The sequence below is a fragment of the Leptonotus elevatus genome, chromosome 6 (genome assembly GCF_054856555.1).
Source record: "Leptonotus elevatus isolate MCC_2025b chromosome 6, RoL_Lele_1.0, whole genome shotgun sequence".
NCBI lineage: Eukaryota > Metazoa > Chordata > Actinopteri > Syngnathiformes > Syngnathidae > Leptonotus > Leptonotus elevatus.
In genome coordinates, this window is record NC_141244.1 from 18,277,996 (window position 1) to 18,301,269 (window position 23,274).

The 23,274-nt window shown below is 38.0% G+C and overlaps 1 protein-coding gene across 1 annotated transcript in view; it reads right to left on the reverse strand.

Moving 5' to 3' along the window:
* pear1 (platelet endothelial aggregation receptor 1) overlaps positions 1–23,274 on the reverse strand; it is a 72,635-nt gene that overhangs the window by 1,572 nt on the left and 47,789 nt on the right. The window contains exons 2-22 of the mRNA XM_086077905.1: positions 19,369–19,476; positions 17,980–18,081; positions 17,791–17,891; positions 15,558–15,650; positions 10,380–10,626; positions 9,881–9,983; positions 9,469–9,605; positions 8,809–9,021; positions 7,772–7,946; positions 7,248–7,368; positions 7,009–7,172; positions 5,801–5,903; positions 4,820–4,972; positions 4,622–4,753; positions 4,372–4,503; positions 4,169–4,285; positions 3,424–3,639; positions 2,323–2,432; positions 2,114–2,243; positions 1,225–1,287; positions 121–333 (exon numbers count right to left, since the gene is read on the reverse strand). Coding sequence (XP_085934031.1) covers positions 121–333; positions 1,225–1,287; positions 2,114–2,243; positions 2,323–2,432; positions 3,424–3,639; positions 4,169–4,285; positions 4,372–4,503; positions 4,622–4,753; positions 4,820–4,972; positions 5,801–5,903; positions 7,009–7,172; positions 7,248–7,368; positions 7,772–7,946; positions 8,809–9,021; positions 9,469–9,605; positions 9,881–9,983; positions 10,380–10,626; positions 15,558–15,650; positions 17,791–17,891; positions 17,980–18,081; positions 19,369–19,472 — 2,929 coding nt within the window. The 5' untranslated portion in view covers positions 19,473–19,476. The remainder of the gene's footprint in view (positions 1–120; positions 334–1,224; positions 1,288–2,113; positions 2,244–2,322; positions 2,433–3,423; positions 3,640–4,168; positions 4,286–4,371; positions 4,504–4,621; positions 4,754–4,819; positions 4,973–5,800; positions 5,904–7,008; positions 7,173–7,247; positions 7,369–7,771; positions 7,947–8,808; positions 9,022–9,468; positions 9,606–9,880; positions 9,984–10,379; positions 10,627–15,557; positions 15,651–17,790; positions 17,892–17,979; positions 18,082–19,368; positions 19,477–23,274) is intronic.

Sequence of the window (23,274 nt, forward strand, 5' to 3'; positions counted from 1 at the left end):
TTGGAACTGTTCATAACTCCCGTCGTCTTTTTTTTTTTACTGCATATCAGAAAACCCATTTGAACAGGGGTGTGTAGACTTTTTATATCCACTGTATAATTTGTCATGTCTGTCACTCACGTCGTCGTAGAGAAGCGGCGCTGAAGGGCGGCGGTGGGGGTGGCGGGGGTCCGCTTTGGGTGTACGCTCGCCCTCGGGGGACGGCCGACTTCATCTCCATGTAGCTGCTCTCGGGGGGGCAGAAGGGGGGTCCGGGAAGGTCCTTGATGGTGGCGTAAGGGTTCTCGCTATTCAGCGAACTGCTGCTCGCCCTCCCCGCCACCTCCGTCAGTTCTGGAGCAACAATTAACATCACAAATCAGGATTTAGAGGCACAAAAACAAAAATGGTATTGCAGTATTTTTTTTATCTAATATTTATTTATTAATTTTACTTTATATATATATATATATATATATATATATATAATAATTAAAATAAAATATTATAAATATGTATAAAAAACAAAAAGTTTAAACACAAATTGGCGAGGTTTGGTATTTTAATAATTACATAAAAATAAAATAATTTATTAAAATTAAAATAATGAATACATTTGAATATTAATAAATGAGATACATTTTAATCTAAATAAAATTATAAAATATATTTTTTAAATTATAATACTGTTACACCATAAAAAATTGTCTTCTATATGAACATTTTAAATATGTACCAAAAAGTAAATAATTCACGATTTTTTATTCTCGGATAAAAATACTGTATATTTTAGATCACAACTTTCTGGTTATTTTCTAAAGACAACAACAACAACGACAAAAAAAGTTTTCCAGATAAAAAGATTGACTTCTTTGTTGTTTTCCAGATTAGAAAAATAAACTGGACATTTGTTATTGTAGTGTTCTGAATGTCATTTTTTGGGGGGGAAAGAAAAAAAATGAAGATGTTTGTTGTTTTCCTGGGGGAGTTTTTTTTGTTTGTTTGTTAGTTTTCTTGGCCAATTTTTTTTCTTAAATCAATTTTTTTCTGTATATAAAGTAGGTATTTATTTTTTTGTTGTCACCCCTCCCCCTCCCTCCATTTTTTTATTTTTAATGAAAATGACTCAAAACCAACAAGCATTTGAAGTCTTGCAGTACAACTCCGTGCCTCTAGAGTGTGCGAGTGAGCCCTAAATGTGAGGCGCAATGTCACTTTAAAGAGGTCTGCGCACATCCGACCAACCTTTGTTGAAATATTTTCCAAGGCTGGCGCTGTAGCTGTAACTCCTATCGATCCCAAACGCTCCTGTGAACACCAAAAAAATACTTTTATTAGGGAAAGAGATCATATAAAATGCGTTTGAATTTGAAGTTTTTATATCTCCATGTTCAACAAGCCTTCTTGACTCTGCCCAGAGGAAATCCTGTCAAAGATGTTTTATAGCCAGTAAAAGAAGACTTGGCAACACAATAAGAGGGCGATTGATTCGCATCCAACAGACCACAAGAATAAATCAGACTTCTTCTGTTCTGCTGACTTAGGATGGTTAAGTGAAGGTATAAGCAGTGGTGGGAATGTAATGAATAGATTTTGCAGGTATCTTTACTCGAGTATGTAGTTGTTTGACAACTTTTTGACTTTTACTCACAAGCTCAGGCTCAGTTGGTAAAGTCAGCTGTTTAATTCCCGGTTCTAAAGTGACCTTGGGCAAGACACTGAACCCGGAATTTCCTCTAGCTCAGCATTGTAAATGAGAAACTGTTCTCAATTGCCTTACCTTGTTAAAAAAAAAGAAAAAGGAAGCAACATTAAACTTATTCCTTTCTTTGCCAAAATAGGCTAGTTAACTTTTTTTTTACATGAATACATTCAGGGGTACCTCAAGGCACCTGTCAAGGTGATTTTTTTTTTTAGAATAAGGGAGGATATATTTAAAAAAATAATAATCTGAAAATAGGTGATTTAATGAGTAGCAAATATGCAGGGGAACGCTGTACTTTTAGTATCTTGACTTGTAATAAGGGACTGCCTGTGTAAGGGACAATTTTACAGACAAATCAAACGAGATAGAAATACAATTTTGAAAAATTCAGCCCAGACGTGTGAGCACATGGTTGAGCTGTGGTCTAACCTGGCTCTTTATTACGAGCTTCGTGGTGTTTCCAGTCGGCGGGCAGCGTGGCGTTGCTCTCCACGCCAAACAGGCCGCGCCTCTCCCGATCAGTGTTCTTCATGCTGCAGAACAATTGCTTGTTGGTGTTCTGCCCAAAAAAACAAACAAAAAAAAGGACATCAGGAAAGCAGGAGGACCTTGAAGGAGCAGAGTGGAGTGAAGGTCACCTTGATGGTGCGGTCGTGGTTGTTGGGGAGGTGAGGCAGCGGCGGACGGTTGTCCCGAAGAGTGTGGTAGCTCGGGTTCGAGTAGTAGTGGTGGTAGTTGGGAGCCACATCTTTACACACACGCACATGGACAAACAGCAATGAAGTCATATCATTTGCATAACACTCTAGCTTTGTTGTCCATGAATACATTTTCTTTATTGTTTTCAAAATCAAAAACAGGGGAAAAAAACAGCTAACCATTTTTTTCCCCTTTTCAACATAATATATTTTAAAAAAAATCTTCTTTGTTTCTGGATAAGAATGTAAAAAATGACATCACTCAAAAGTAAAAGGAAAATTGTTGTCTTCTTGATAACCATAAATAGTTTTTTTTATTTTGTTTTTATTTTAAACTGTTATTATTTGCTGTTCTTGATACACTCTTTTTTTAATTTCCTAATCATTTTTGTCATTTTCTAGATTAAAAAAAATCTTTAAAAAAGAATTGCCATTTTCTAGATAAAAATATTTCTGAAATAAAACAAAAAAGTGCAAAAAGACACAAATTTATTTGAAAGACATTTGTCAAAAATGTTTTTTTTAATGACTTAATGTACTTGTGTTTTTCTAGATTACAAAAATAAAAACAAGTTTTCCAAATGAAAAATCTTTTAAAAATAACAATAAAAAATAAAAATGGGAAAACATGTAAAAATGTAGAAAAATAATTTGTGTAAAAATTGTATTAAACACCAACTCATTTTGTTTATTTGTTGTTTTCTGGATACAATTTTAATATGATTTTTATGATTTTAATTTAGTTAATTTTTTAGATGAAGAAAAATGTATAAGTCAAATTTTCTATATAAAAGTTATTTGAAAAAAATAAATATTTTTTTAACTGAGAAAATGTTGCTTATTTTCTGTATTTTTTCTTTAAATCATCCGTATAAAAACACATTATTTTTTCTTTTTTACATTTCAAATTGATTCGATTAGTTGTCACCTTTACGTTTGAAGGCAAACATCTAAAACAGGAGTGATGTGGAACTTATAATCAAAACTCCAATGTTGAAAGTACTCATAAAGTTGATGATGAGCACGTGGCGCGGCCTATACCTGGCACGGCGTACTCGGAGTTGACGGTGCGGCTGGCGGAGAAGGAGACGGTGGGCGCGTTGTTGTGCTTGAGCTTCTGCTGGCGTCGGTAGAGCAACAGCAGAACCAGTAGTAGAACCACCAGGATGACCAGCGCCACAACGCCGCTGATGGCCGCCCATGATTCCTTCTCGCCTGGGGGCAGCGGCACCATCACACTGCCGGGCTCTGCCGCTTCTGAAATGAAGAATGGGAAAAGTCAGACTGGTTTTTGTGCAGGAATTCTCAAAGCCCTGCGATTGGCTGGCGACCAGTTTGGACCCCGCCTCCCACCCAGCTTGGATAGGCTCCAGCATGACCATGACCCTTGTGAGAATAAGCAGTTCAAAAATGGAAGAAGAAAAAAATCTCAAAGCCTGGTGGTATGAGGCATCCCTCTAGTGGTAGGCTGAAGTATCACAGTCCAAGTACAGTTCAGTTTTATTTAACTTTTATATTTGCATTTCATCTTTAAAAAATGTACTTATGTGTAATACATTTCAATTGAGTCGTTACTTAATTACAAAATTGCAGAATTAAAATGTACAGACAAATGTTTTATTGAAATATAATTTTGATTTTAGTAACTTAAAAAATTTAAAAAATATTTTGTTGAAAAACTAAATTTAAAGTAAGGATTCAAGACTAAAAACTAAAAAAAACTGAGGGAAAAAAATTAATATTCAGAAAAAATAAATTATGTCAATGTCAATGTGTGTGTGTGTACCTTGTTGACAGTCAGCATCATCACACATACATTCTCCTGTGACGCGGTCGCACAAGGCGTTGGTGGGACAAGAGCAAGTTTGGGAGCAAAAGGAGCCGAAACGTCCCTCACTGCAAGCTGGAGACCAAAAACAATTTTTTTTTAAATATCCAATTAATAAATAAAGATAATGACCAATAGGAATCTGAAGAGTTGCTGCTGACGTATTGAGCAGTCTGTGGCGGTCCAGCCGGGAAGACACTGGCATTGGCCGTCCCGGTGGTTGCATGTGGCGTTGTTGGCGCAGCTGACGCACACTTCGGAACAGCCCTTGCCGAAGTAGCCGGACGGACAAACTGCAGCAAACGCACACATCACGCATTGTGAACAACTCCCCCTTTTGCACACACTGGGCCTGTATTTGTGAAAAAGGGCATTTATGAAAAAAATTTGAAAATTAATTGTTGGACCCACCTTGATGGCAATCATCCCCGGTGTACCCCGGAAGGCAGTCGCACTCCCCGGTCACATGGTGGCAGCGATACGACTGGCCGCAGGACGGGCAGGACTGGCCGCACTGGTCGCCGTACGTACCCGATCTGCATTCTGGGGAGGCGGAGACGCGTCAGCCGCGGACTGGCGTCGTGATCGGTGTCACTCGGCGACACTCACTGTTCTGACAGGTGACCCCCCAGAAGCCCGGCCGGCACACGCATGCTCCCGTTTCCCGCAGGCACGTGTCGCTGTTGGGGCAGTGCCTGAAGCAGGTCTGGTTGCAATGGCGCCCCCACAGGCCCTCGGAGCACGGCTCATTGCAACGTGGGCCTGACAGGGACAAGGCGGCTGGACTGACTGATCGATTGATTGATTGACTGATTCTTTCTTGCTTTTTGTTTTCATTTTTTTTTTCAAAAACACATTCACTGCCACCCCTGTTAAAAATAAAAATGATCTTTGATGTCTACAGCCATCAATGGCAGTGAATATTATTATTATTTTTATTTATTTATTCAGCATGCTACTCAGGCAACTAATCCTGGCTTAGCAATATCACTTTGTACCTGTTTTTTGATTAATAAAATCACACATTTTACTGTTGATTTCTGGATACGATGTTTTTGTTTCCTAGAATATTTTGTGTGTAAAAGAATCATTTTTTTTTATTAAAACTAATATTCTAAAATATAGTCTTATATACAGTAAACATTTTTTATTTTTTGTTGTTGTTAAAAATAGATGCTGATACAATTTTTTAAATATTTAACTCTTAGTAAGGATTGCCTTCTTTTTTTTTTTTTTAACAAAAACAGCACAAAATAATATATCGTAAATCAGTAGCATATTTAAATGCATACATGTTAAATACATTTTTGGTCGATTTTTGTTTTTTTATGTTTTTGTGGGATTAAAAAAATAGCATTTTACTGGATAAAATTAATGTAAATATTCAATAAAATAAAATGCAAATTGAATAAAAACATAAATAAATACAAAGTATGTATATTTATTTTTACCAATAATTAAAACTGTATTATCACTGCAAAATATAATCAAAATATTAAACATATTCTTCCACATCTCAAAAGTGAGCGTTATTATCTTATCGATATGTGTTTTATTGCTAGTGTGTTGTTTAAAATCATGGCCACTCACCAAACCAGCCTGGCAGACAGTGGCACTCCCCTGTGGTTGCCTGGCAACCGTCAGCATGGAAGCAGTCGCATCTCTTTAGGCAGCCCGGCCCGAACAAGCCCATCTGCGAGTAGGAAGCAAAGCCAGTCAGGAGAGTCTCTCCAGGCAGTCAACTGGACCAGCGCCAGGCAAAATGCTACAACAATAAGGGGGCTGTCACCATGGCAACAACGAGACTATCCAAAAAAGGCTTCCAAAGAAATTGTAGTAACATTTTGTAAAGCAGACACAGCAATGTAGATGAATGGAGAACAGTTACTTGGTGACGGCATGGTCACTTGTTGCTAGGCAGAGTTCATTGATGGTACCAAAGGTCAGTGTCAAAACTGGCACATGGCAGTTGTATCAAGTAAGCTATTCAAAAGGTGGATGGATTATAAAGTGTTTGTATTAAATGTAAAATGCATAATTTGAAAGAAGAACCGTTATTGGGGGTTATGGTTGTGTTTTTTTCTTTTTAAATATTTTCCCCCCTCTGTTTTCTAGATCATTTTGTTAATTCAGATTTTATTTCTGGACACAAATATGTTTTTTGTTGTTTTTGTTTTATTCTGGATACAAACATTACATTTTTCTGGATTAAAATGTACTTTTGTTTATTTTGTGATCTTAAGAACGGGGAATTGGTTATTTTCAGAGTTTTAAAAACAAGACACTTTAATTGTTGTTTGATGGTTTCAAAATTTTATTTTTGTGTTTCTGGATTTTGAGGAAAAAAAGCATAGGTCAGGGTTTTTGTCATTATTTTAAGGATTAAAAATACACTTTTTATGGGGAAAAAAACTTTTAATTTTCTAGGGGAAAAGTTTTGGTGTTTTCAATATAAATAAAAAATAGTTAACGAGTTTGTTTTCCAAAGGCATTTTTTTTTCTCTTCATGGATGAAAATATTCAGATTGGGGGGTTATTTTATGGGTATTTTTTTTTTTTTTTTACAGATTATTAAAAAAAAAAATCACAGTTTTTAATGTTTTCTGGTATAACAACAACAACAACAATATTTGTTGTTTTCTTGGTTCCGTTATTGGGTTTCTTTATTTTTTTTAAAAGTATTTATTTATTTATTTCCTTGATTAAAAAAAATATTTTGCCAAACATATAAAGTGTGCCCCCTAATGTATCCTAATGTATACACGCTGTTCTTCTGTGTGAAAGTGCTGAAAGCTCACCGGGCACGCCTGGTCGCAGTGCGCCCCCTGCCAGCCGGCCGTGCACATGCAGGATCCATCCGCTGGGTTACATTTAGCCCCGTGAGCGCATTGACAGGTGCTGTTGCATCCACGGCCCCAGGTTCCCTCCGAGCATGGAAGCGAGCAGTCGGGCCCTCGCCAGCCTGAAGACATAAAAAAAAACGAGAGTGATGGCGGAAGCTTTAGCGAATCCTCGCCCACATGTGAAGAAACTTCACCCTCTTTGCAGAAACAGGTGCCGTCGATAGGTGAGCAGTCCACAGAGTTCTTGCAGGAACATTCCAGGGAGCAGTTCTTGCCGTAGGTGCCGCTTTTGCACGGATTCTCGCAGTGAACACCCTGGGAATTGTTTGAAAAATCAGTATGGATAGTGAGGAGACCTCCACCAAGGCACCGATATTCACAATCCCTAACAAAATGTTCATTATGCCATGTAGTATTATCCAATCACAAATCAAAGACATTCATTGTTCAACCTGCCACAATTTACCCTTGGCATAGATAGATAAAAGAAAGAAAAAAAGAAAGAAAAGAAAAAAGAAAAAAAGAAAGAACAAAAGAAAGAAAAAAAGAAAGAAAGAAAAAAAGAAAGAAAGAAAAAAGAAAGAAAAAAAGAAAAAAGAAAGAAAAAAGAAAGAAAAAAGAAAGAAAAAAAGTGTTATTTATATTAAGTAATATTAAGGGAAATTGGATCACTTCCCACGAAGACACACTGTGGTTGTGATGATGGTGGGCTGCTGACCGTGTATCCGGGGGCGCACTGGCACAGTCCGGTGGCGCCATGGCACACGCCGCGGTTGACGCACAAGCAGGGCTCCAGGCAGCCGTCTCCGTAGAAACCGTGGGCGCAGGTTTCGTTGCAGTGCAACCCGGCCCAGCCTGCCTGGCACGTGCACTCGCCTTTCATCGGGTGGCAGCTGAAAGGGAATACATAGTCAGGTAACATGAAATGAAATTGGAAAAATGACAAGTTTTGAAATAATTTTATTTTTTTTTCAATAAAAAAGAATCTGACTAGAAAACACATGTTGTTGAAAGAAAGGTTTTTATATTTAGTTTTTTAGATTTAAAAAACAAAATTGTACATAATTGTTTTCGGGATAAAAAAACCAGTTCGTTTTTGGAATGATATGTAAAAAATATTTAGTTTACATTTTTGGGGGATTATTTTGTAATCAAAATTAATAATACCAAAATAATGCAATAATCCCAGTAATTTAATTAAAACAATATTTATTTAATTTAATTTAACATAACTTAATTGAACCGAACTTAATTTAATTTAATTTAAAACCAAATATTCAATTTTATGCACTTATTTTGTTTGTCTGGATTTGCAAAAATACAGTGTTTTCTGTATTGAAAAAACTATTTTGTTTTGTTTTCTAGATGAAATAAAAACTGTTACTGTTGTTTTCTGGATTTTAAAAATCATTTTCTGGCAAAAAAAAGAGAAAACTTTTCTGTATTCTGTATTTAAAAATTAAACATTTTTATTGCAATTAAATTAATTGAAATTAATTCAGTTTAATTTAGCATCTATTAATTTTAAATCCTGAAACATTTAAGTCACTCCTACACACACATCAACAATGTTCTAAAAAACGAATGCTTCAAAAATCATAAATAAGAATATTATGCATCATTAGCTCCATTTAAAGCTCCATTTTTTTGGTAGCCAGGGGGCACTATTTACCTGCAAACTCCCAAACAGTGGAATGGCTATGACTGGGATTAGCATGGACACTAACATTTGGTTGACTTTCTTTGTATGTTCACCTGAGCGTGTGCTTGTCCTGGCAGAGACACGTGCGTTCACAGTGCATGCCGTGTTTTCCGTGCGGGCACATCCTGTCCTTGCAGCTCGGCCCGCTGAAACCCGGTTCGCACAGGCAGCCGCCGTCGATGTTGTAGCAGCGAGCGCCGTTTGCGCAGTCGCACGCGCCTTTGCAGTCCTGACCGTAAGAGCCCACCGTGCACTCTTCGTTGCACCTGAGCAAGACGAACAAAACACACAAATATAAATCCAGTAGGCTTCTGAGGTATGCAGACTTTGGTTAATTACTGGAGCCCAGAGTTTAAAGTAAATATGGCGAAGCAGCATTTAGCTGTTATGTTGTCAACAGAAGTGAAGTCAGCGCTGAGTGCGAATGCTTTTAAATCCATTTGATTAAACATTTTAAGCAATTTTTGCTTTCTTTGTTTTCTTCAGAATGTCATTAGCTGTTATGTTTGTAAATGCTTTGAGGTGTTGTGTCTTTAAACCTTGTGTATGACATGTGCCATATAAATAATGATTTTTTTTTTTTTGTATCTCACAATCTCTGCCTAGCAACAAGTGACCCCAGTGCCCAAAAAGCATTACAAACAAATAATTTGTTTCTGGACTGCACTCTCCAGCACTTCAACGTCCTTGGGGACACTTTACAATTTACACACCTGTTCCCGGTGAAGCCTTTGGCACACTTGCACTGACCCGTCTCGGGGTCGCATTTGCCGCGATTGTGGCAAATGCATTCCTCGGCGCAGTTGGGGCCGTACCGTCCTTCGGGACAGCGCTCCGTGCAGACAGAACCCTAAAAGGCAGCAACAGTTTAAAAGAAAAAGGTCAGTTGAATATGATGTGACGTGAAAGCACACTGAACAAATATACAAACATTTTACAGTAGCCTTATATTGTAGACTGCGAAAGGCAGACCTGTGTGGTGGATGGATTATCTCGGCAAAGGAGAAGTGCTCACTAGCATAGATTTCAACATATTTGTAAACAATGTTGGGTTGTGCTCATTGAAAATGAGAACCAAAACAAAAGTATTGCATTTCTACTGTTGTTGACAAACATTTTGCTTACCGTCCATCCAGGAGGGCAGGCACAGATCCCTTTGCCCCGACAGATGCCGCCATTTTGACACGGACACCGTGCAGGACACTTCCTGGTGCACGGCCTCTCACAGCTAAAAATGCATCCAATAATATCTATCAGCTATCATTTCTATTGTGCAGGTGTACCCTAGCGTATTTTACATCACGTTTCACATCATTTCAAACTCATCTTACTAAAATGTATCTTCAAAACTAACAGCTTAAAGATGATTTGATTGAGAAAAAAATATCACAAATTATGTTCAATAATGCTTCCTTGAAAATTACTACTTTCCTTTTAGCCAGGGCGTTCACGCCAAATTATAGCATCTTAAAGCATCACGGAAAAAGCACAAAAATATCTTCGTTGCAGATGAATAATAATTATCATGGAAATCAAGTGAAAGAAGTGAAAATGATCATTTCCCGCAGCACAGCTGATGATCTCTCACGGTTGACGATGAAAATGTGAGTCCTGAAGTACTTACAAGGTGCCGGTGAAGCCATCCCGACACGTGCACTCTCCGCTGGCTTTATGGCAGGATCCTCCGGTCCCGCACTTGCACTTCTGCAGGCAGCCCTTCCCAAAGGTTCCAGCCGGGCACGCCTCCTCGCAGTAACGTCCAATGAAACCCGGCGGGCACTGACAAGTCCCCTTGACCGGGTCGCACGGCCCGCTGTTCTCGCACTTGCACTGCTGGCCGCAGCCCGGACCCCAACGTTTGTCTTCACAGGCTGAGGGGGAGAAGGAGACAGAAGATTATTTTGAGTTGTTTGGTTGATTTCTAATGTGCAAGGTGGTGGTCATCATGAATAACTGCCAAGGAACAAAGACATTACAGTGGTTGTATGACTTGTATTTACATTATGTCACATGGTTGACTTTTCTTAACCATAGATTGCATGGACCATAGAAGAAGTAATGTTTTATCATTTTAATTGGAGTGCATGATATTTCATACAGATGGGAATAATATTTATTATTTATTATTTATTATTTGTTATTTATTATTTATTATTTATTATTTATTATTTATTATTTACTTGTTTGAATTTGAACTAACAATGATCCAGCTTGAGAATCAAGGTCACATTCTTAGGGTGTCCCACAAGGATTCTAACTGGGCCCCCTGCCTTTTGTAACAGCTCATCCATTGAGGTTGGACTAAAACACTTTGACAGTCCCTAAGTAGGAATTCTTTATTTTATCAAGACATGCCGGAGTATTGTAACTTGGTGGGAATAGTTGGGAATAATTTGAACCTTTTTTTTTTTATAGCATTTTTCTATACTTTACAGTAAAACTTGCCATATGGTGCAATTAGAATCAAACATTTGCAGGATGTTACTGAATGTATGGGGGGAAAATAATAATGGGGCCGTTATTTCAAAAGGGCCTCCCCTGACTCTGGCACTTGATCAATTTTCCGACCATTCAGAACAGTCACCTTCCCGTTAAGGAGTCTTTAGCATAACTTAAGGTAATGGCGTCTATTTAGTACTGTGTGGTAACACTTGATGATGATGTCATCAAGAGAAAAAAAATGATTAAATGACTGTAAAAAAAAAAAACACAGCCACATATAAATGAAAAACAGAACACTCTTGCACCAATTGTGGTTTTCCACCACTATCCCCCCACCCCCAACTCGAACTCCTGTCATCCAAAATCTGGGGTGTCGTCTTTCCGCCCTAGAGATTCCAATTATCTGGGAGATTTGCATGGAGCTCACAAAAGTTGGACTTTGTCTTATCCAGCAGTGGACTTTCACACAGGGTTTGAGTTTCCAAGAGCATTCTGTCTGTTTGATGATGTCACTGATGGATGGGCGTCAGTCACATGAAAAACGGCGCCAACAATTTCATGTTGACCTCTGTGGATGTTATTTTTAAATCGCTTGGTAATCTGAATCGAGGCCCGAGTCACTCCTTTTTTTGTTGTTGAAGTTGAAGGGCTACGGCTCCCAAAATAGATTCTACTAGATCCAAATTTGGCTCGGAATGAGCTGCGCTGCCAGTGTTTATGCAGCCGACGTTATTGCTCCTTCTCGTCTAAACGGGTCGGCAGAGGGGGGCTTGGCTCAACTCTTGTCATGTTGAGTAATGAGAAATTCACATGGTGTAGATCGTTGTGTTTACACAGACCTTCCCAAGCAGATTTTCTGATGTGACTCGGTGGAAAAATAATAATAATAATAAAAAAAAAATGTAGAGCTGGTATTTCTGAAGTGACTCCTCCAAACTTGCTTTGAAAAATTGATTCTCAGCTTTGTGAGGGCCTAAAAACCATCAAACCAAAAATAACAACAATTAAAAAAGGAGAGCAAAATGAATTGTTTCCTCAGGCGGAATCCCACAGGAATCAGTATTAGGACCTTTATGAGAGCAGCAGCACAATGGCTGGACAAAAAAAACAACAAATTACAGTGGTACCTTGAGGTATGAGTTTAATATGTTCTGTGACCGTAACTCAAAACACTCAAATCGCATCGTCTTTCCCCATTGAAAAACAGTTTGTTTGTTTATATAGCACTCTATAATATTACTTAAAACATTAAGTGATAACTTCATTTAATAAAATGTAAAAATAAATTAAGCAGTTTTAATTCATTGCAGCACCTGGGGAGTGTGACTTGTCAAAAAAAAAAGTAATGCAAACAAATGCTCGCTAACTGCAATCTGCAGTAATATTAATCTTTTTTTTTGAGAGGATAAAGAATATATTCCTGTGATTATTGTTTAATTTTCTCTCTGCAGGTGTTATTGCACCATTAGAGTTAAAACATCCACTCTTTAACCCTATAAAGCCCAAACGTATGATATTAAATACAATACATTTTGAGCCCTCTATTTCATGAGTATAATGTTTTTTTCCTCCCAACCTTGACGTATATGATATGACACATGCATTGCACGGATAATCCATTAGAGGGCAGGATCACCCATTCCCACCCAGGATCACTTATTAAGAGTGGGAAATGATTTTTGGAAATACAAATATGTTTGATATGTCTGTTTATTATAATATTTTTGACAGTTATAAATGTACTCATTTAAAGCATTGTGATCGGATGTATCAAATATGACACAAATCAAAAGTCATATGTGGATGTTGATTTTCAATTATTATAATTTTTTGGGTTTGTTCAAAAGGACCAATAAATACTCTATTTACAAAGAATCAGAATTTTCTCTCATATATTTCATGGTTCAGGCTTTATAGTGTTAAAGGTGTCCCACATGGATCAGTATTAAGTCCTTTACTAGAACAAGATGAATGGACAACAAGATTAACAAATGATATCCTCAATAAAACCGGCCTAAAATAAGTTTTACAGCAGAGTTCATCCATCCATCAATCTATCCATCTATCTATCTTCCGACCATCTGCAAACCATTTACGCTGCTGAATAATTTATTTCTGGTTTTGACGACGTCAGAAGCGCTGAGAGTTTGACAGATTTTATTGATTTTTAAACCTCCAAATGAAGAAGAAAAAAAAATCCCGGTATTAATATTTCACACAAGGTTCATCATTTTTCCACTGACGCTGCTCGCCTGATACACATTTTCCTGTAATATCTCTCGAGCTTAAACATCCAAACCACAGGAGTGCGTTTTGGTAGCGGCTTCAAAACCAGCTGCTACGCTACGCTAACTTTTCTATGTTGTTCCTGAAGAGATTTTAATTGCGACTCGTGTGTGTGAATGTGCATTGGAGAGATGACCACCGAGTACAAAACCATTAGTCGTTTCCTAACATTAGATCAGGTATTATTTTATGCACGAGGCCGCAAGGCAGGATCTCCACACTGTCCAATACAAGTTTTCTTGCACCACCATCCCCCATCATTTTCCATCCCTCTTCATCCTATTTAGCTTACTTGCAAACCTCAAAAAGCCCTCTCTCCTCCAATTTCACACACTTCGATAACTCCACACTCAGACTGTTTCTCCAAAGCAGAAAAAGGAGGGCTGACAAAAAGGAAGGACACAAAAAAGAGGTTTCAAAAATGAAGGGGAAAGGGTACACAGGGAGCAAAAGGCGAGATGGAGAAACTGTGAAAATGAGAACGTTGTGGGCTAATTTTTTCCGTTTCCTCACCGTCAAGACAGCAACCTGCTACCCGTTAAAGCTAATTCCCTCTCTCTGCTGCACAGGGGACAACAATAATGAAGCGGCGTACTTTTGACCCAAATGAAGCAGGCTGTGGAAAATAGCCACGCAGGCCAATGATATGAAGCGCTCTGCTTTCACTCTTGATTAAAGAAAAACAACTCCGTCGTGTTTTGGTGACGTCCAGAACCAAAAATGTGTGTGTCTTAATTACGCATGAGTGTAGAAAAAAAAATAGAGAAGCACTTTTACAACTTGTTTTTGAATGTTACAGAGTACAAAAGCTGCTTAAAATCACAATTTACATAGAGCCTTGTTGAGAGGCATCCCACAGGGATCACTTCTAGAACCTTTGATATTTCGATAATATCAGCCATCATTTTGATGTTTTAAAGAGGATTTATATTTGTGACATTACCACAACATGATAAAATGTGTAAATCATAACATGATTGACAATAAGGCCAGACTAATGGAAGCTATCGCTGGCTTAGAATTTACTTATTGCTCTGCTTTTAAAGTAGCACATTATGAAAAGGTGAAACATTTACAAGAAATTTATTTCAGTACAAATATATTTATATGATATGACAGCTTTAAAGATCCTGCCTGTGCATATTTTAAGAAAAAAACAAGCATTCATACTCACATTAACACTTAAGGACAAATTAGCGCCTTTAATTCACCAACATGCTTATTTTGGAATGTGGGAGGAAACCAGAGTACTTGGAGAAAATCCGCACAAGCAGAGAGAGAATATGCAAACGCCACGCAGGAAGGCCAGAAACCATTGTACAAACACATGACATCTCGAATGCTAACCGGTTGGCCAGTTGGTCCTGTTTACATGATCCATTATTAGTGTCAGAGAAAAAACAGCAGGTAAACTAAAAAGTACATTTTAAAGCCCAATCGTAAAATTGGAGGGCAACAAATTGCAATTCAATTATTTCCTGAAACCATTCGGCTCTAATTTGAACTGTATTGAGATACAGCAATTACTCTAATACATTGCAACATATGGCTGTCCAATAGTTTGTGTTATTTATTTGAGAATTATAGAAACCACGCTAATGCTAGGCTAATGCTTTTATTTTGCAATGGCCCCTGGCATTATCGCTACTTGGCATATTCCTTAATTTCAAAATAAGATGTTACCATTTATTACTTAGGGATTGTTATAAGTAGGCTATTCCGTAATGGTGTCCACCAGGGATCACTGTTAGGTCCCCTGTTAGAACATCAACACACTTGCAAGCAATTAATAATTCCTAGTTTATAATTATTTATCATTAATGTTCATGAGGAGTTACACATGTCTAAGAGGACTTCTTTCCGGGATGCAATACTTCACTTTACTGTTTCCATTGGAGGAAAGTCTGGTGTTTGTAATGGCCTCGAGCCGCTTTGACTGACGCAGTTGACGTCGCTCCTTGTTGCGTTTGCACTGTTTATTAATGTTGAATGTTTGCGTATGGTGTCACTCATATTAGTAGTTAGGATTAAAGGAGAGAGATTATTATTATTATTATTTTTTAAGTTTCCATACCACTGGAACAATCGTCGCCTCGCCAGCCTCCCTCGCACTGACAGCGGTCCGGAGCCAGGCAGCGGCCGTGAACGCACTCCTTGGTGCAGCGAGCTGGCGAGATGAAAGACAGACGGAGGCAAATAATGACAATGTAGGAGCAAATGTATCACAACTTGTCATCACATGAACACAGCGTGTCGTTATGCATAATGATATGTTTATTGGCTGGTCAAAGAAAGAAAGCTCTGGTTTGGAAAGAAGGTGCCTTTTGAATGTCCTGACCAGAGATGTTTTAATTATACAAGTCGTGCTATGTGAGGGTTCCAGTGACTAAAGGTACTATTTCCTTGGCCCATCTTGATCGTTCTGTTGCGCTCTATTTATAAAAGTCACCACAGGAATCAGCAGGAGGCCATGTGAAGTATAATCACAAGCAGAGCTACTTACAAAAAATAAAAAAAATATCCTTTCATACTTTTTCAATGACTCAATTACTTTGTATTTTCTCTTGACTATTATTACTATTGAATGATCTTGTATTATTGAATTTATCTTTTTGATCTTTATAAGTCAAGTGCAGAAAATCTGCAAAAAATAAATAGTGCATTTTAAAGTTGTTTTGCAGAAGGTATAGTTGTCTATATAGTACTTGTAATTTTTTTGTCAATGTCGTATTTGTTGGAAGTCAATACATTCATATATTTGTAATTTAAAAATATTATTTATATTTAATAACAGAAGTCCTCCTGTTCTGATCATTATAAAATATTGTTAGCCTCATAGCCTAAGCCATTTTTAAAAAATGTTTTCAGAAACCAAGAAAAAACACACAAAAATGGATAATCAAAAAGAGTCCAGTTGCCTCCGTTCAACCTTCTACAATGACTGAAGAAACAGCACAAATTTTAGCAAGCACAGCTGAATTTTTTCTTATTGATATTGTACAAAATGACTTATGCTAGTTGGCTAAAAATGGCTAATATAGAGACAGTGGGGGTGGAGGGGGGCTGTCAATTTACTTGAGTTGTTGGAAACAAGATTACAATCAGTTATTAACATCTCCACCAAGCAAGTACTTTTTTAAATTACACCAAAAAATACAGAAAGGAGGCATGGCATTATTTTCACATAAAAATGCTTAATTGAGGTCACAGGGTGGAAAATCTGGAGAAATCCTTCAAGTCAACTGAAATCTGAAGCGAAAGTTCCTTGATGGGAATGTTATTGGGTCTTTTCGCGACACGGCTGCAGCCAGTACAAACAGCCACCAGCCACATGGAATCTAAACCCTCAATTTTGGACAAAGTGCTTTATGTTGACGGCGCACAAGAAACGCTAACAGAGCTTCATGTGTCAGGAAAGCTTTCGTTAAAAAAGAAAAGAAAAAAATAACCTTTGAATTCTCCAATAACAGTTTTGTCTACCACTATTTAGACTGGCTATAGTATAAAAAAAGAGAAGTATTCATTTTAAAACATATTAAAAAGAGACAAATTGCTCATTTTTCTTCCCAATTTGAGACAGTTCCCCTGTGTCTTAATACAATAAAGAAATAACGTTTGTCAAAATATTCCAAGCATAAACCTTTTTTTTTTTTTTTTTTACTTTTCACCATTTTAGCTACACAGATCATCTTTTTGTTCAGCAATGTAGTATCTGTGACTTTAAATGTGTGCGGCTTTAAAAGGTGGGGCTGGGGATGTTGAGTAACACGCGAGTCAACAAATGAGAGTACAGAGTCTCCAGAAAAAAAAGAAAAAAAGTACAAAGTTGTCTGTTATCGGCTCAGGATAGCAGCGGGCTGTTAAGTGGTTAACTGTTAGCCAGTCTGCGTCGAGTGCCTCTGAGCGTCACTTGAGTCGTGCAGCTAGCATTCTTGTTACGTGTTTGTTTTGTTAGCATTTGTTCAATAAAGCAATTGAAAGTGCGCCAGTAGTGGTCACCTGTGGAGAGATGACAATTTGTTCTAACTAGCGATGGTGGGTGGGCTATATTAAGCTAGCTAACAATGTTTACTTCACTGTAGAAGTGCAGTTGTGTAAGTCAGTTCAATTTTGCAGTAGACAGTCTCAATTTTTTTCCTTACAAACTGTGAGGAAAAAATGTTCATTGCAAAATCCCATGATATAATGAAAAATCTCACAGAAAAAAACATTAACATATGTATGATTTAAAAATCCGTGGTACAGTACGCGAGACCGTGAATAGTGAACAGCATTCCCTTCTGAAGACAAAATGAATTTTGACTTACGAACACATTTGTCGCGGCTCTCGTAGTAGCCTGGGCAGCACTGGTAGCGTTTGCGATAGTCCGTCTTCACGGCCTGCCTGTAGGCTGTCTTGTAGGTGATCCTGGTCGTAGAAACATCAACAGAGCGGGATCAGGGAATCGTCATGCTGGTTAATGATCATGTCCACTGTCATTAGATGCCCTTTTCACCTGTGTCGCGGGCATCTGTAGTTGTTCCGAGGGTCCGAGCAGGGCTCCTCGGTCACGTGGTCGTAAGGATGCGAGTAGGACTCCTTGACGGAGGTGGTGAAGCTGGACAAATGCAACAAAACACAAAATGAATCAGGTCAGAGTTCATCCTTGGTAAACTGAATTTTGTGACACATGGAAATTAAACAAAAATAATCAAGATGCTAAGATAGCCTAGCATGCAAATCGAAGAGTAACTTTGCCTCATATAAGCAGCATGAAATTACCCCATTTTGAGCTAACAATAGCACAGCATTGTTTTGCAGAAGTCGATTGGTTAGCTTGGAACAGACTTTTGTTGATTTTTTTTTTTAACAGATACTACTGACCATGTGGATGAACGCATAGCTTTATCTAGAGCCACGTATAAAAAAAAAATCGTCCTCATGTTAGTAGCATAATATTAGCATTGAGGTTAACAAGCTAATCACAGCATGTCATTATTTTTACAGACGCGGCAGCAGATTTTTGACGGATTTTAACAGCCACACTATTTATCCAGAGCCACTAATTGTAACTAGGCCTTGCAGTCATAGCATAAAATTAGTATTTTGAACTAACACTAGCTATAGCGCATCATTTTCGAATGTAAGTACATATTGCTTAGCTTGAAGAAGACAAAAGGTGTGCCGTAATTACCATTTTAAAGAGCAATAATAATACATATCCATAACCGAAAAATATATATTCCTGTGAGTACTGTTGTACTGTCAGTTGTTTACACGGTGAAAATGACTTTTATGCTAACGTTCATTAACCTGTCTATGACGTTTTCCATTATATGTTAGCATTTCGCGATGATATGTTTTGGATTATATTGATGTTTAAATGTATAATTTGCTTTTCTTTCATATGTCAGTTTCAACTGAGAGTGACAAATACTCTATAAATATTTTTGGATTATTGTAGCAAATCATGTTTTCGAAAATGTTGTTCTCATTGTAAGCTACTTTTTCTACCTTTACTTTGCTTTTAAATGTCTTTAACTATTGAGTGTAAATGTTTTTAACTGTTGTACTTATAATTATGTGAAGCACATTGAGTCACCTTGTGTGCTATTTAAATAAAGCTACCTCGCCTAAAATTTTCTTTTTATATTGTCTCTCTATACTGTATCGCTGAATAACCTTTTCATTGGTTCACTGTACTGTCTCTTGATTTCTTGGCTTGGAATTCACCAAACAAGGAGCTAAAGATCCAGAGAAAGTGATATAACATTCTAAGTGCTGAACCTTGCTCCTCCGTCCTCTCCATCACGTCACATGCAGTATGAGAAAGTGTGCATTCACGTCATGACAGCAACAGTAGCAGCGATGGTGCGTTGGTTCGTTTCAGCCGAGCGGGCCTCACCTCTCCCACAGGTTGCACACATTGGGGTCTCTCGGGTTGAGAGAGTAGGCCAGGCTGAGCAGGAAGCAGAGAAGAAGGAAGTCCATGCTGTGCGCGGCCCACATGGTTCTGCACATGCCAGGGAAATAGCAAACATTTTCACAATTATTTAAAAAAAAAAAAAAAAAAAGAATAAAAAATTATTTTCAAACAAATGAAAATAAAAAGAACAGAAAAAAGTTTTATTTAAAAAAAGAATGCTCCAACAATTTTGTTGTTGATTCTTTTAATTTCAATTAAATTTGAGCCTGTGACAAAACACAATGTTAACATATATTAAATTGGTGTGCATAATTCCAAAAATAGCCAAACATATACACAGTAAAAAAGTAAAAAATAAAATAAAATAAAAAGTAGGCCAGGAGAACAAGTTTATATCGTTGTATTTTACATTTTTCCAATTTCAAAATAGGTCTATTTGAACTCAAATATAACAGCACGATTAACAGAGCATGCAAGCATAAATACATACAAATAAATAAAATAAAAAGGAGAAAATAACAAAAATTAGGGTTCATTATTAAACATAAAAAAATGGGGGGAGGGGGTGTCAAATAACATAACAAAATAATTAAGAAATATATGATAAATGTAAGGAAAAAATTGGTCTTGTAATCCCAATAAAATGTTTAACATAGTGTTTTTTAATCTCGCCCCAATTAATTGCTAAATTAAAAAAACAAATCATAAAATTAAGACAATTTGACCCGTAACATATAACAGGGTTAATAGAGCATGTATTGGTTTTTAATACATTTAAATAATTATAAATATATAATGAAAAGAACAAAAATGAGTCTAGCAAATTACCCCCAAATTTTTTTTTCTTTTTTTTTTCCTCTCCATTTTTTAAAAACTTTACAATGGGTTAATTTGACCTGTGACAAAACAGAAGGGCTACTTGTCTAAATTGTCTAATACATCAATTTTGCAGAAACGGGGTGACTGATTGGCCACCAGAATCCACCACACAAAGGGCCAGCTGACGCAGCAGATGAAGATGAGTCAAAGAGGAAGGGGGGGGGGGGGGCGAGGTCAGGAAACGCGGCTCCCAACTCGATCCTGACCTCAATCCATCACAAGCTCATCTCCTCTCCCCGCTCTCCTCGCTTTTCGTCTTGTTGTCCCGGTGCTCGCTCCAACAGCATCTGGATTTCATCACACGCCGTCAACCCAAGAGAGCCAGAGCGGCACGACGACCCTGTTAGGCTCTCAGGGAACGAAAGGGAGACTTTTGTTCCTCCACCCCCCCCCCCCCCCCCCCCCCACCTCACCTTTCTTCATTCTCGCCACAGAAAAATAAGTTAAGACGTCTGGTAAAAACATTGTGGGAATGTCACGTCAGACATCACCTCGAGGCGATGCCGTGTTGACATCAGATTTGTGGGGCCAGTTGTTGTCCATTGATTGGTGATATGTCGGGACTGCATCATCACTGTGGAAATCTATGGTGTGTTGGAATTCCTTAAATTCTTGTAAACTCAACTAAATATAAATTGAAAGAACAAGCACAAACTAAAATAGCAGCAAAGTAAAAAAAGAGTATAGCAAAATAATAGTAATCAATTAAATAAATAAATATGTAATGTTCCTGCTGTGCTTGCGCTGGCCTCTTAGGGGCAGTGTGGTGCCATGCAAGCACGCAGTACACACTTACAGTGAGAAAGGAGTAGAGTAGAAGAAGAAAGTTGCAATTGAGCTTAATATAACTCGGTTTTCATAGATTGGGAAGAATATGTGCCTTTGAGTTATTGTTATGGTACCTGTGTCTGTGTTCCTTTAGCATTTGTGTGTGAATATTTGTTATTTGAAGGAATATCACTCTCAGAGGTCGAAGCTAATTTCCCGTTAGCACGTCAATGGGAGTTTGCATTGACTTTAGCATTAGCGCTAGCGATATTTTTTATTTGAAATATGTCTCGTATTTAAGTATACAATGTGTGTCATTGTTTTTGGTTTGTGGTTAGTTTTACAAAAAACTATAAATAAATGACAACTGGGGTGTCATTAAACAGTTTAAAGGATGCTTGGGGGGGGCGGGGCAGAATCACATAACTTCACACTGCTGCACAAGCAATAGCATTCAGGGAACTTGCTAAGGCACATTAAGTTTTTCTTTGATTTGAATATTTTTAAGATTGTGAGAGGCCACCCTGAATTTTACGTCAGAAACAGAAATCAACACGTCCATTCCATGTTCGTACAAAAGCGCAGTGTGAAAGGAACTATTGATCGCAATCTCATCTGGCACTCGCCATTATTTACTTGCAGCCTCCCTCGTTGTGATTGGCCACCATTGTTTCGTTGTTTATATCTCTTAAGCGCGTAACACAATGTGTCACGTGGTCTTTTTGATGTGTTGGTGCGCAATAAACACATTGGCGACCACTCAGCGCCTCGTTTCGCTGATTTACGCGCACGTGATTGACGAACATCGCGGCTGGCAGAATCTCACACTCGCAGAGGAGCTAATTCACTCCGTGTCAACAAAAGGAGACTTTTACTAGGGGAGGCATATGGTTTCTATTAAGGGGGAGTCATCAACTCGGCGGGTTTGCATTTTTCATTAGCTTCACTTCTTCTTAATTGTGCTTCATTAGAGAAAGGCTCCAAACCGCACGGGAGATTCTTGAACGCTGACAAAGACGACTTGAATGACTTGTTGTTTTGGAGTTCTGGAGGGAGTGGGGAGGAGGGGGGGTCGGAGTTCAGGGGGGGTTGCAGGTAGACAAGCTGAGCTCCAGGTGGTGTTGTCATCATGTGGAAGAACGTGAAAGCGTTCCTCGGAGGAGACGACCTTGATTCTTCTTGGAAAATAATCTTGTTCTCTTGGCCGGCGACGAGCGGCGTCCGTTTTTCCAATCATTTTTCAGGCTAGCGGCTAACAGGCGCTAACAACACAAGTGCTTTTCACACAGGACATCTTCGGCATTCATTTGGACGGAACTTGCGACTGCGCTTTTAGATCATTTGATGTGTGACATTTGCCTTGGACACAAAGTTCCTTGCCGTTGAATTTCAGGTGCTAAATGTGACTTTTTCTAACTTACGACCTGCGTTTCGCCTCCCATTAAGCCATCACGCAGCCATTGCAGCTTTGTCCACTCCGAAAATTACTTCACTTACTGATGACATTCTGCTTCTGTTACATCACTGCTATTTGTTTAAACAGCTGTTGCGGCTTCACACAATCAGATAATCAGATGTGTGCAAACGTCACGTGCTAGTTAATTAGTTAGTTAATAAAATATATAACTCAAACTAAAATACAAAGAATATTTTAGATTTGTCATTTTATATTTACCAAACTAACTAACTTGTCTTTGGCAATGAATAAAAAAAATAAATAAATAAAAACCATCAGTCTTTGGGGTTGATTTTAAATGTGATTTAAGTATACTGTATTTATTTAGATATTAACCAGAACTAGAAAAATTCCCGCGGAAATTTTGAATGGGCCTGCTAACTCTTTTCAATGAGCTGAACAGTTTAAACTTTCAACCATTGAAATCGGTCAAGAAATGTGGAAGTTAACCAAAATCAACAGTATGTTACTGCCCCTTTAAGAAACATGCACATTCACGCACACACATTTGATTTTAAGTAACATTTCAATGAGCTGAACAGTTTAAAATTCAAACCATTGAAATCGGTCAAGAAATGTGGAATCTACCATAATTAACAGTATCTCACTGCCCCTTTACAAAACATGCACATTCACGCACACACATTTGATTTTAAGTTGTGAGGAGACGTCACGCACCAACACTCCATTGATTTGTATAGGATTACGCTCACCTCAAACAAAAGCCTCTCGCGACTTAACGGTTGAAGATGCAGATTCCAGAAATGGCTCGTTAGAACGGC